This window comes from Protopterus annectens, chromosome 7.part1, assembly GCF_019279795.1.
Source record: "Protopterus annectens isolate FY-2018-M chromosome 7.part1, PAN1.0, whole genome shotgun sequence".
In the NCBI taxonomy this organism is placed as follows: Eukaryota; Metazoa; Chordata; order Ceratodontiformes; family Protopteridae; genus Protopterus; species Protopterus annectens.
Genome location: NC_056740.1, coordinates 385,021,747 through 385,035,654, shown reverse-complemented (window position 1 = coordinate 385,035,654; position 13,908 = coordinate 385,021,747). Strand labels below are relative to the sequence as shown.

The following is a 13,908-nucleotide window of genomic DNA, read 5'->3' as shown; positions in this document are numbered from 1 at the left end:
GCACAACCTTCAACGAAGGCACGCCCATTCACGCATGCCTCCACACAGAAGACACTCTACCTGAGAATCGAACACAACATCATCTTGCTGTGAGGCGACAACGCTACCGCAGCACCACTTTTTTATGACCCCAAACATTCCCAGAGGTAGTTGTCCCTAAATGCCCTATATACCTGAATACGATCTCCTCTTAAATATCTGTAAGTGACACTGTATACGATCTCCTCTTAAATATCTGTAAGTGACACTGTACAAGTTCAGATAGTTTAGTCTTTCATAATAACGTAGATTTTCACATCCATGGATGCCCTTAGTATATTGCCGCTGTACTCTTTCCAGTTTATTCATGCTTGTTTTCCTATAGGGTTTCCATATTGTTATTCCATACTCAAGTTTGGGTCTAATGTAACTAACAAACAATGACTTCATTATGTTTGATTTCCTAGACTTTATCATTTTTTTTTTTATACAACCTATAGTTCTATAACTATCATTAGCCAATTGGTTGATATGATTAGAAAAACACGTAGATGAATCTACCCATATACCCAGGTCTTTAAATGAGTCTACAGTTTCAATCACTGTGTGCTGTATTAAATATTCACTTTTCAGTTTGTCTCCCAAATCTCATATGCTTAGTTTTTGATGTATTTATCAACATATTATTCTCCTGTGCCCAAATGGTCAATTTAGTCAAATAATTTTGCATAGTAGTTCACTTAAAGCATCCGAGTCTGTAGACCGTACCTTTTTTACCGCAAAACTCAACATTTGTTGCATGAATAATATCGAACTGCACTGGTTCAGAAGTTGTAGCATAACTGAGAATGGGGCATTTCTTTATGAGCCTTTATCACCCATCCTCCTTGTCATTCAAAACAAGGGCACCGCAGGTATACAGCGGTCCATTGTTAATGCTTCGGTCAGGATCTTGTTTCGTTATGCTAGCACAGCTCTTGATGGTAGGGGTTGTGCAGCTTTGAGATTCACAACTATGCCCTGATTAATCTTCTAGAATTTCAGGAGAACGCAGGATGTGGCCAGTGTCTAGGACATTTTTAACTTTTGCAGCTCTTCCCAATTAAATGTGAGCGAAACAGTTGGATCAAAAGTAAAGAAAACGAGGATGTGTGCTTATTTGTGTGTGTACATATTTTTTCTGCTTCATGTTCGTGTTAATAGGTAACAGACCTGCGTAGGATGCTGGTAAAGAAAATTGGTTCCCCTTTGGGAGCAAGATATCTGTAAATATATTAAATGCCTTTACTGGGGTGTAGTCTATAGTTAGAATTTGATGGGGGGGTGCCTTGGGAAATCCCGGATTCAACAAAGGAGCATCGAATCGAAAAAGTTTGGAAACCACTGGTTTAACAGGATGAAGAACTCAATCTGCAAAGACATTAAGACAGTCTGTAGGCTTAGTGTGGCTAATCTGGTAATACAAGTAAATATTTAAATGAAAGCATGGGTCCAATCTTTACTTCCTTCCTTCTGCAGTACAGTGCACCAGTATTTCTTCAGTTATCCACGTTTTCACCTTTTTTTTTCATCTTTGTGATCATTTAGTTTTGCTTACTTGTGTCCCTTTACTTGCCAAATGTATAGTAATTAAAATGTTATTAATTGCATACGTGAAATGGAATGATACATCAATGTAACTGTTAGCAAGGCTGTCTTTATTCATTAATATATGTGTGTCGAGTCTATCTTTGGCTTGCCTTGTGGCTTGAAAAATGTCTTTGGACCATGTCACTTACTTGTTAAAAAAATATGTAAGTAAAATCAGTAAATTAAAATGTTTGAGATATCTTCTCTGCCTAGTACTTTTCTGGGTTCCCATTATTCCTTCCTTTATTTGTCTTTTATACCCACTGTACTTATTGAAGTGTATATCCTCCTGTGATGCCCGTGCCCTGGCCCAGCAATCAAGGAGCCTCAGTCCTCACCACTAACATCAGTGAGGGGTGTCTCATATAGGAGGAAAGGATAACAAATGTACACAGTAAAGTGCAATTTTCCTTAAGAGCACACAGAGATCACAGTCAGTCCAGGGCTGGTCGCTCCCTTGCTCTCCAGGTCCCCAATAAGACTCCCCACTGGCACAGCTATAGGGTCCAGATCTCAGACTAGTGGGCATGCTAAAACCTTCAGCACCCTCTCTGTCCAACCAGTGCTTCGTGTCCCTGTCCAAGTAGCTCACACACGCACACGCACACACACACACACGCGCACACACACACACACACACACACACACACACACACACACACACACTTTGAGAGGAGTTTATACAACCACACAGACACTCCTGGGAAAGGAGGACGCAGGTTCTCCAGCTGTGTCCCTTTTTCCCAGACTATATGGTAGTACCAGCTGCCACCACCCACTAATATTTATCAGCTACTCAGAGGCCCTTAAAAGGGTGTCCAATTATTGCTGTGCAATATTATTATCCAATTGGTAGTATAGCCCCAGGCTAAAGCTGTTGGAGTGGCTTTGTACAATTTTACCAAAGGCTTGCAAGTACTCTAAAGAGCTTAAATTATCTCTACAAAAACAGCCACAGTTGAAAGGGTGTAAAAATATTTAATAACAAATAGTCAAAACACAAGATAATACTTTTTACTACACAGTGCTAGTCACGAGTTCAGAGATCACAGAGAAATACTTAAAATAATTCAGTAGTACACTTCTGAAATCACAGAAAAACACTTAGTCTAATCTTTCTAGTTTCTAGCTATTTCTAAGAGAGAAAACACAAGTCTAACAAACTTGTATATAGAGCAAGACAGTGCTGTTGAGTTGGATGGTCAAGACAAAAATGCTTAATGCTCTCTGATTATCTCTGTTTTTAAAATCACATTCCTGGCTCACATTACATCATTCTTCACACTTCCCACTTCCCTGGGTTCCCAGGCTAACAAAAACTACATTTACATTCTTCACTTCTGGGTAGAAACTAGAGCAATAAAGGACATTTATGCATGCAAATTCTGGTCATTAACTATGGCTTTAAAATAATAGGCAGGATGCCTCACTCTATACTCACTGGCACCTTGTTTTAACATCAAAGGGTCCACAACATGCTTTACTTGGTCAGTATAGTGCAGTGTTGTTACATTATTTTCCAGTTCCACATGACTATTTGTAACACTATGTTTGCCATTTAAGACAACAAGCCTGTGGTTTACATTAATATTTACAGATGACTGGCAGCCTTCACCCATCTTCACCAAATCTTTACACCTCCCAAGCAACTATTTATTTATTTATTTATTTATTTTGCTTTGCTTGTTCTTTGGTACCCTGGCTATCCTGTATGTATTATTCTGTATTAAACATCAGTCTGTTATTTTCTTTCATTTCTCAAGTGTTTTAATATATGCTCATCTTTTGTATCCTCCTTGCACTTCATTAAGAACAAAAAAATGAATAAACAGATTATATTATGAAAAGCAGCTTGAGTACCTGGCTCCATGTTACAGAGAGGTTGAGTCCTGACTGCAACCCAGGCAACTGGAATTGGATAAGTTTGTCCCAGAAGTGGAGGAGCCAGGCAGAGAGGGGAAAGAATGAAGGATCATGCTCTGCTCACCTCTGTCATGTGGTGGAAAGGGCTGTAAGCACTTGGGTGCACACTGAATAGGTGCAGTTTCCCTGTTGAATATGGGGGAAATCACCTTCTGGGCTTTATAAGAAGGAAAGCAGGCTACGTGAAATTAAATTCCTGTGCAGAAGGGAGGGTGGATGTGCTCTGTGCTGTCAGCCCATTGCATACCTGTACTCTGAACTCCATCAGGTGTGCCTTGGGTTGTTAAGGCTAAAAATAGAAAATAATCATGAACAACCGCTGATGGTCACCTAAATGATTGTCTCTCCCAGTCAGCCTTCACCCTAATGGTGGGAGTGAATAGACTGGCTAGCTGGAGAGGTAGTTAACGGTTTGCCAGTAGCAGGAGCAAAGGGTGATTAAAAAAAAAGAAGAAAAGCAGCTTAAACTATAGAAGTTTTATTTTATGAATACAAATGGGTTATACAGATCTGCTGTACTAATACTGGGTATGATAACTGCATTGTGAAAAGAAATTCCCAGCAGTATAAGGTTTGTAAATACCCACTAGGTTAGGTTGCATAGATATGTTGTGGTGATATTGTGTTCTATATCTGCATGTAGAATTCTTCCCTTGTTATTTTGCATACTACATTTCACCTGCACGAGTCAGTGTGTGGAATGTACCTTATTTTAATATCTCAGCCGCAGATTGGCATTTCATCAGAGCAGCACCTATATAAATATACCTTTTCATAACATTGTGAATGTTGTACCAGATGTCTAATGAAAGATAACTAGTGACCATTGGATGTTCCACCCTAAATTCAATCATCCTACCAACTGAGTATGTGTGAGCAGAAATATAGTTGATGATATATGACATGAAAATTATTCAAAATAAAATGTTATGGGTGCCAGGAATAGCTTTTTAATCTTAAGCTGGTTTAGGAAATGTACTAATGTAAGAAAGTCTGTCATTGTAGTGGATTTAGTTCCTGTTTCCCACCTCCTTTTGTGGTGGCTAAGACTGAAGACTCTATCTCGAATTTAAAGCATTCAAAAGGGGACATGGTGCAAATGTTTAGGATCTAGTGTGAAATGCTAAGTCATATTTTTTCTTGCATTCCATTAGATAAATAAAGCCTTAAGATTTCCAAATTCTTAAACTATAGTTAGTGAGAAAGCTTGCTTGGTTATCTAAAGACATACAGGTGGTTACGCTGGAGTTTGTGGCTGAAACTAGAATGAAGAAATTAATTGCTTGGGTGACATAATAGACTGAGAACAGTCATATTTATTTATTTACCAGGAAAGTCCAACTGTGCCAGAAGCCCATTTTCAGTGGAGGCCCAGGGAGAAAAGCTCCACAGATATATAAGCAATGTACAATAATTAGACAGTGTACAATAGTATACATACAGTAAGATGCAGAATGCATGTCTTCTGTTTAGTCTGTACAAAGTAGTATTTAGTACAGTTTTCTAGTAGATACAGGTTCAAAAAGAAAAACACAAGCATTTCAGTAAAGATCACTGTGAGAAAAAATAAAGTTAGTAGCGTGTACATATTACACAATAGTTATGACCAAATGAGATTTCCTTTATATATATTTATTTTTGAGTAGTAATAAACACTGAGGAGAGGAAGAAAATGAGTGGACAGTGTGTTGAGAGAGTTATAGATATCTTGTCAGTCAGGTTTGGCACAGGAGCAAGCCAGTTCTTGGATAGATGTTCAAATAGTAGTTTAAAACTGGTAGATTCAGGTGTGTTTTGGAGGGTGTGGGGTAGAGAATTATATAATTTGGCGATTTGATTTGAGAATAGGGTTTCACCGTGAGTGTTAGCTTTGTTTACTGTGAGAAACTTTCTGTCTGCAGATCTTAGACGTCGTAGGCATGCGTAGGGAACAACAAGTTCCTCGAGGGATGGGCAACTGTCAGGATGGAAGATGACATTGAGTGTGAATTTAAGTTGGTAGAGATGAAGGTTAGGTAGTTCGAGCCAATTTAATTTATGTAGACGATACAATGGGTGGTTTAGTGGGGTAGGTTGGCTGCAAAATGGGCTATTTTGTTGTAGCAAGTTTCCAGTTTGGTTACATCTGATTTTTTTTAAGTTGGTAAAGAGAGGAGGAAGGTTCTGGATATAGCCAGTCTAGTATTGTCAGTGAGGAGTGGCTTGTTTCCATACAGTGAGCCACGTTTGATGTGAATTTCTTAATTGTGGTGGCTATGTGTTGGTCAAATATGAGTTTGTTGTCAACTGTCACTCCAAGGAGTTTTGTATGCTCAGCTGGTTGGATGACTGTGTTTGCTGAGAGAATAGTGAAAGGGAGGGTTGGTCGGTGATTGTTTGCTACTGGTAAATAGCATTAATTGTGTCTTTTTGGGGTTGAGAGTTAGTTGTGATTTACTTAGATATGTTTCAGTATTATTAAAAACTTGTTGGGCTACTATTTGGAGGTCTGGTAAGATATCTGCTGAGTAGATTAAAGTTGAATCGTCCACATACTGAACTACTTTAGTGTGTGTTGTGGATGAGGCTAGATCATTAGAGAAGATGCTGAAAAGAAGGGGTCCTAATATGGACCCTTGGGGACTCCAACCGAGACAGGCAGAAGTGGTAAGAGTTCGGAAGAAACTGTAAGAAAGGTCATACAAACTAACTGGTTTTGTGTGTATCCTTTTCTAGGACTGTACTCATCATAGCTCATCTTTTCCAGGTTCGATGCTAAGAGAGCTGTTCAACAACTGAGGGCCTGTGGCGTCCTAGAAACTATCCGTATTAGTGCTGCTGGATTCCCTTCAAGGTAACAGTAGGATAAAGCTAGTTGTACGTCTGCTATCTTTTGTGAGAATTAAGCATGCAGCAAAGCTTTCATTGTTTTTTCTGATTCTCCCTCTTAATGTTAAATTTCTTTTCACAGGTGGACCTATCAGGAGTTTTTCAGCCGGTACCGTGTTCTAATGAAACAGAAAGATATCCTGATTGATAAAAAGGAGACTTGCAGGAATGTGCTGGAAAAACTTATCAAGGTACTAAATACCTTTTATTACATCAAGCAGGAAAAGCCAGCTGATAATAAAATCACTACTTGCTCCATTCATGTTGCATTTACTAACATTTCCCAATGCACCACTGTTGTTTTTAGCATAAATATGCATGTTTTCACTGTCAGTCTTTTATCACTGTGCTAATTTTGTTCTGATAGTAGTACTTTAAGACAAAACTTATGGAAATTTCATTTTTCATCAGAACACTATACATTTATGGTGGTTACTTACAGATTGTTTTGAAAGTAGGTACTTTCATTGTGGTGTCTACATCTTCTTCTGTGTGGAGTTTTGACAGAAGCTTTGGTTTCTTCCATCTCAGACGAACAAGCTGATAGGTTAAACTGGTGATCCTCCAACTTTCTTGTAGCTGCTTGTGCTGTGTGAATGTGGGTGTCAGTTCTGTAAAAGTCTAGAGCTCTGTTCAGGAGAGTTTCATGCTTCACCCTAACTGCCTGTTAGAATAGGCTGTGTGACTATCTAGTTTACCAAATAAACACGCATCGACTAAAGAATGAATGAATTGTTTGTTCCAATTATTAATGTTAATTGTAGTTTTTCCTCCAAGATAAACTGGAATATGTTTTTAGCCACTAAGATAAACATTAATATTACTGTCTAAAATCCTTTTAGGTATTCTGGTAGAAGCACCAGGCATCATTTTAAGACAGTACTGATATGTTGTGGTCAAACATAATTTAGTTTGGTGAAATGTGTGACAGCTTGTTGACATATTTCTGGGAATTTCGGTTTTCTGTGGCGTGTCAAACCATGTGTTGACCATAATATCTTTCCAAGTCTTGGGTATGCTTGTGTTCTTCTTCTGCGTAGCTATCCTCTTGTCATGTCTTTAATATCCTCCTAGTCCTATTGATTTCCCATTCTTTCTGTTCACCATAATTTCTATAACATTTCAACCTAGAACTTTCTACCTTTATACTTTTTTATTCTCTCTCTCTCTCTGTTCTTCTCTATCCACCAATCAGTCTATTTACTCTGTGTCACCTACAACCAGAATATAAATTGTAGGTTTAATTCTTGCTTGTAAAGTCCTGTTAATTCCTGCTAGTAAAATCCTGTATCCAGCTATGGATTTTTTACATTGTATATATTTTTTTACCATATGTAATTTCTCACTGCTTATTGTGCTGGACTTAATTATTCTTCTCTGTCTGTCTTTATGTGCAGCTTTTCTCCCCAAGCCTCTGCTGAAAACGGGTAATCTCTACCCATTAGGACTTTCCTGGTTACCAAATGTCAAATAATATGATAGGGTTCTTATTTCTCTTGAATGAGTAGAGAAGCATACATTTTGATAGACATAAACTTTTGATTCTTTTTTATTTATATCCAAGAAGAAAGACAGTTACATAAGTAGTTAAAACGAGAAACGGGCAAAACAAAATAAATTTGTAACAGAATCAGTAGGAATGAGCTGCAACCAGAGTCACCAATTTATTAAAATAACTAAGCGCTTTCGTTATAGTGCTTGGACTTCATCAGATTCTGATGAAGTCCAAGGACCAAGACGAAAGTGCTTAATTGTTTTAAGAAATTGGTGAGTCTGGTTGCAGTACATAAGTAGTTTCCTTCATTGCAGTCCATACATTATGAACTCTGAGAAGCTTGCTGGCTATGCTAAAATGTAAGGGGGTCATTTGTATGTTTATTTATAGAAGTAAAATGGTGTTTATTGTCGAAGAGTCTATTTATGTAATAGATTTTTGGGGTGCATCATTAAAACCAGGTACACATATTCAAACTGGAAGCAGTGTCAGCATTTGTGTGACTTTGATATATTCTATTCTGAGTAGCAAAGCTAAAGCACCTTGCTGCAAAAATTCTTATTTCTCAGTCAGGGCCTTTACTTCAGCAGTTATTTTCCATTGATGTTAATTCATATTACTTTGGTCTCAGTAAAATAAACTTACAGCAGCAGAGTAAGGCTGCACCAGTGAAATAATTTCCTGTTCATTAAATTACATGAACAAGTGACCAGTAAAATAAACCTTGCATTGTAAGACAAGGATTTGAAGTATAAACTACTAATTGTTTTGTCTCTGTTCACTGGGGTCTGCTGTTTTTCTCTTCGTTGTATTTCTCTTTGACATCTTTTTCCTCAACATTTCTTTTTTATTTTTCAAATACATTTCAATGAATTCCATAGTATTTATACATAACATCTTAAATAACTATATACACTATTTACATTAGCCTGACACTATAACAGATCTTAATGTATACAGTTACTTTATGAGTATGTCCAATCCATTATCAGAGTGTCTGATCAATTATTGTATAGTGTCAATCAACGATGAGACTTTTCTCCAAGGGTTGTTGATAAATGGCTTTGGATAAATTCTTAGTACTTTAATTTTAATTTCTGATAATGCTGTGGTCTTCAGTAGGCTGTAGAAGTCTTCCAAAGTTGGTATTGCGTTTGTATTCCATCTTCTTGTTATACACTTCCTTGAAATTGCAAGTATAGTCCATACTAGATACATGTTTGACTTATTCAAATGAGGACCTTCTTTCCCATTTAATAATACAAGAGCTTTAGTTAAATAAAATGATTCATTAAATAACGCTTATAGAAAGTTATTAATACCATTCCAAAATGGCTTAATTTTAACACAGTCAAAGAAAATGTGGTTCCAATCTGCACTGTGGGCTTGCTCACATCTCTAGCATTTTCCTTTTATGGAAGAACTAATTTTACTGATTCTATCTGGGTTTTAAGAATGCTCTGTGCAAGCATTTCCAATTAAAAACTTTCCAATACTGTGTAAATGATGTATATTTTATCGATAATAAGATATTTGTTTTAATATCTTCAGTTAACTTTATTGAGTGTCCTTTTGTTATATATTTCCAATATGAGGTTTTGGGTGTTGTTTTATAGTTTATCAATATTTTGTAAAATTTTGAAATGCTGTTTCCCATGTCAAAGTCCATTATATATTTCACATATGTATTTCGTAAATTTAGGTATTTCTTTAAATGAAGAATTGTTAAGTATTCTTCTTAAATCTTGCAAATATGACAGAATATTTTGTAGAGTTAGCCAGACCTGTTGTGGAATCTTGTATGTTGTTTTTATTACCTGCATATCTAAAACTTTTAGTTTTTTGATACATTGGAGCCAACATACAAATCCTTTCTGTTCCCAGGAATTAATCATTTCTTTATATATTTTATGTAGAAAGTTCTTTGTGACTATAAATGGTATTAAAAGATCAAACCAGATTTTTAAATTTATATTTGCATTAATAATTTTCCTAAATGAGTCAATGTAATAATTAATCATGCGAGATGTTAAGTTGTCTATCTCGCCTTCATTCTTGCTGGATGGGTTCGGAGCCGACCTCGGCTCCGACTCGGCCACTCTAAAAGCTCGAGAGTTGGTTCCACCGGCTCGAGGCTCCCCTTATATCCCACAATGCTAGGCGAGAGTTACCTCAGATCTCGTTTGCCGCTACAGCTTCGAGGTTGGTTGCTTCTACCGGTTCCTGGTGAGTTTTAGCTTTTTCTATTAAAAGTTACTCTTTTTCCCCCTTTTTCAGTTTAATTCTTTTTAAATTAGTATAGTTCATAGAACTTTATCCCCGACCCTAATTTTTCCCGTTTCTTGTTTAAAAGAACCTTTGGTTCTTCCCTTGGGCCTTAGGCCTTCTCTTCCCTAGGGAGTGTTTGTGTAGTTTACTATAATTTGCTACAGTTTGTTGTACTTTATTTTTAGTATCTTTACTAAAATTGTTTTTCTTGACAGGGTATAACTGGTGTGTTTGAGTGTGTGTTTGTGTTCACCAGTTAGGCTATGTCAAAAGAAGCAAAGGTCTCCGGATTCAAGAAGTGTGATGCGTGCTGTCAGAAAATGTCTCTGACAGACGCTCACACTTCTTGTGTCTATTGTCTGGGGCCTTTGCACCTGCAGGACTCCTGTGCTGTTTGCCATGGCTTCAGCCCCAGGGTCCTGCAGGAAAGAAAAAACAAGCTAATTCTGAGAGGCTTGTTGAAGCCTGAGGATTCCCTGTCTGTCTCAACAGGGAAACCCTCTAAGGCATCGAGGTCTTCGGCTCCGGCTTCTGAGCCGAGACCTCAGGTTGTTCAACCTTTGCCTTTATCGGCTCCGGCTGGAGCCGATAAGGCTCAGTCCACAGTTTCTGTGGCTTCCTCGGCTCCGGCTGGAGCCGAGGTTATCGAGGTACCCGTGTCGGCTCCGACAAGATCTTCGGAGCCGACAACCAGAAAGAGGTCTAGGTCACCTTCTCTTGGCTCCGTTCATTCGGCTCCAGGTTCTCCCCTGCTGTCTGAACGGGCCAAAGGTCTCATTCCTCTAGGTCATCGAGGCTTTCCGATCATGACCTTCAGAGGGTGGTGAGTCGACTACTCAAGTCCGAGGCACTAGCCCAGATGCTTCAGAGCCCGACTCATCAGTCGGTGCCTGCCCGGTCCATCAACTCTTTCCTCCTTCGACTCTTTTGAGTTCGGAGCCGGGTCGTGTCGGAACCGAGACTGTGGTCACCTCGGAGCCGAGACAATTGTCTTCGGCTCCGTTTTCTTCCGTGGAGGAATCTCGGCGCCGGACTTCCCTCGTCGGCTCCGAGGGGGTGAGTGGCATCGGACCCTTGTCCGACCCCCCTCTCCCTCTCGGTGCTTCGGCGCTGGTGAGTTCGGCTCCGACATCGGCCTCGGAGCCATCACTGTCGGTGCCGAGGGGGGTCCTTAGCTCCTCGGAGCGGGGACCTCTGGCTCTGCCTGACAGGGGTGCTTTCGAGGTCATGCGGAGTGTGTTAGAGCCTGGCTCTACTCCACAGTCGGTTCCGTCAGCCCCTCCCTCTATGCTGCCTCAGGGTAAGTCGACTCACTCCCTCATTCCGGACCGCAGATTTGGCAGAAGAGCCCCCTCGGAAAAGGAAGTGCAAGAGGAAGCACATTGACTCACCTGAGTCTATCACGTCGGACACAGATCTGGATGATTCTGAGGGTTCCCCCCGTTCCCCTTCTGAAGATGTCTCATTTGCAGACATTCTGGAGATCCTTAAACAGAGGGGAAATTGGCCAACCCTCAACCCTTCAGAGGACGAATCTGTGTATCTTGAGGCGTTTGGCTCTCGTCCTTCCACCTCCTGGGTGTCCCCCTTGACCCCCTCATGCAGGTGGTAGCTAAGAAGGCATGGGCGGATCCTGATTCAGTGGACCCCACTCCCAGGAGACCCTCCAAATTCATCACAGCTCCATCAGACAAGCAATTTTTATCAAAAGGAGTTTCTGTGGATGCTATGGTGGTAGCTGCCGCCACAAAGAAGGAACTGGCTGATCCTTCAGTGCCTGTCCATCCACCTAACAAGGAATCTAGGTCCATGGATAGGTACGGAAGCGGATGTTCTCCTCAGCGACTTTTACCATGCGTTAGCTGAATTACCTGTGCCATTTCACTCGTCTTCAAAGGGACTTGGTCAAGGAAGCGAGTGAGATGTTGAAGGACCCTACAGCTGCGGGGTTCCAAGAAAAATGAACACGCAGCTGGCTATCCTTAATTCCATTTCCAACTCCTCCATGCGCCTCCTCTCTTATGCGGCCGATGGAGCGAGCAGAGCCGCAGGAACAGGGGTAGCCTTACGTAGGCACGCCTGGATGCGGCTATGCAATTTTGGAACCTTTCAAGGCGTCTTTCACGAACTCCCCTTTTGATGGATCATCTCTTTTTGGTCCTCAAGTGAAAGAAACCCTGACTAGGTGCGAGACTGATGGCAAGACCCTTTCTGCCGTCGGAGTCCGTTTTTCGACTCCTTCTAGGCCTTACCCCAAAGGCCAGAAGGGTGGAAAGATGTGGTTCCGTAAACAATCTCAAGGGACTTCGCCTGGCGCACAGAGCGGGTTCGCCGCCAGAGGCAGAGGGGGGAACAACAATGGTAGACGCCGCCCTAGAGGCAGAGGGTCCGCAGAACCAGGGCAATCGAGAAACTTCCTCCGATAAGCCCTTTCAGCATCCCTGAGGTGTTGCCCGACTGCCCATCTTCGGAGGCAGTCGGGGGAAGATTGTCACTGTACCCAGAAGCCTGGCTATCCTTGACACAAGACAAATGGGTACAGTCCATCATTTCGAAGGTTATTCTATCCCCTTTCTTCGTTTTCCAAATCAGTCAAAAATCCCTTCCAGATGTTCCACCGCTCAAAGGGATATAGCAGCTTTGGAAATTTCAAAACTGCTTGCAAAAGAGCTATTCAGCCAGTGTCAGCAGACCAACAAGGATCCGGAATCTACTCAAGGTTCTTTTTAGTTCCAAAGAAAACAGGGGACTGGAGACCAATTTTGGATCTCAGTATCTTGAACAGATCGGTCAAGAAAACAAGATTTCGGATGGTCACGCTGCAATCCATTCTTCCCCTATTGGGAAAAGGAAGCTGGATGTGCTCTATAGACCTTCAGGACGCGTACTATCACATAAGAATGAGCAGGCGCTCCAGAAGATTCCTCCGCTTCAGGCTGGGAACCAGTCATTTTCAATTCAGGGCCCTGCCCTTTGGTCTCACCACTGCCCCGGGTGTTTACCAAATGCATGGCAGTGGTAGCTTCTCACCTGAGACGACAAGGATTCCAGGTGTTTCCATATTTGGACGACTGGCTCCTCACAGCTCCCACCAAGCATCTCCTTCTGATGGCCAGAGATTACACTTTTCGTCTGTCAAAATTGGGTATCTCAATAAATTGCGAAAAGTCTGTTTTGTCGCCTTGTCGTACTATTACCTACATAGGCAAATTTAGATACTGTAAACATGTCTGCAACACTAACGAACCAAAGGATATCAGACATTCAAAAATTGGTGTCACTACTTCTCAACAACAACAGAGCCAAAGCCAGGTTAGTTCTAAAGGTGTTGGGAATTATGGCAGCGGCCATACCTCTCCTCCCATTAGCCAGATACCACATGCGGATCCTTCAGTGGATGCTCTTTTCTCAATGGTCATACCAGGAACTTCCAATGTCTCACACCATTATGATCACGCAAGCGTGCAAAAGCATCTCATGTGGTGGATGTCTTCCCCCCAGCTCCTGTTGGGGAGACCATTTGTTCCACCTCCTCCGGTTGCTACTCTGACAACGGATGCCTCCCTGATCGGGTGGGGGGGGCATTATCAGGGCAGGACAGTCCAGGGCACATGGCAACCAAACGAATGCCACTTGCACATAAATGTTCTGGAGATGAGAGCAGTGCTTTTAGCGTTGCAAGCCCTTCAAGACTCTCTTCCCTTGGGAACGATTGCAATCCAGACAGACAATATGTCTGTAGTGTG

At 40.9% G+C, this 13,908-nt stretch overlaps 1 protein-coding gene across 14 annotated transcripts in view; it reads left to right on the top strand.

Moving 5' to 3' along the window:
- Nucleotides 1-13,908, top strand: part of MYO5A (myosin VA) — a 4,204,798-nt gene that overhangs the window by 2,859,258 nt on the left and 1,331,632 nt on the right. For all 14 annotated transcript variants that reach the window (XM_044078829.1, XM_044078834.1, XM_044078828.1 and 11 more), the window contains 2 exons: nucleotides 6,278-6,364; nucleotides 6,482-6,590. In XM_044078829.1, the coding sequence (XP_043934764.1) occupies nucleotides 6,278-6,364; nucleotides 6,482-6,590 (196 nt within the window). The remainder of the gene's footprint in view (nucleotides 1-6,277; nucleotides 6,365-6,481; nucleotides 6,591-13,908) is intronic.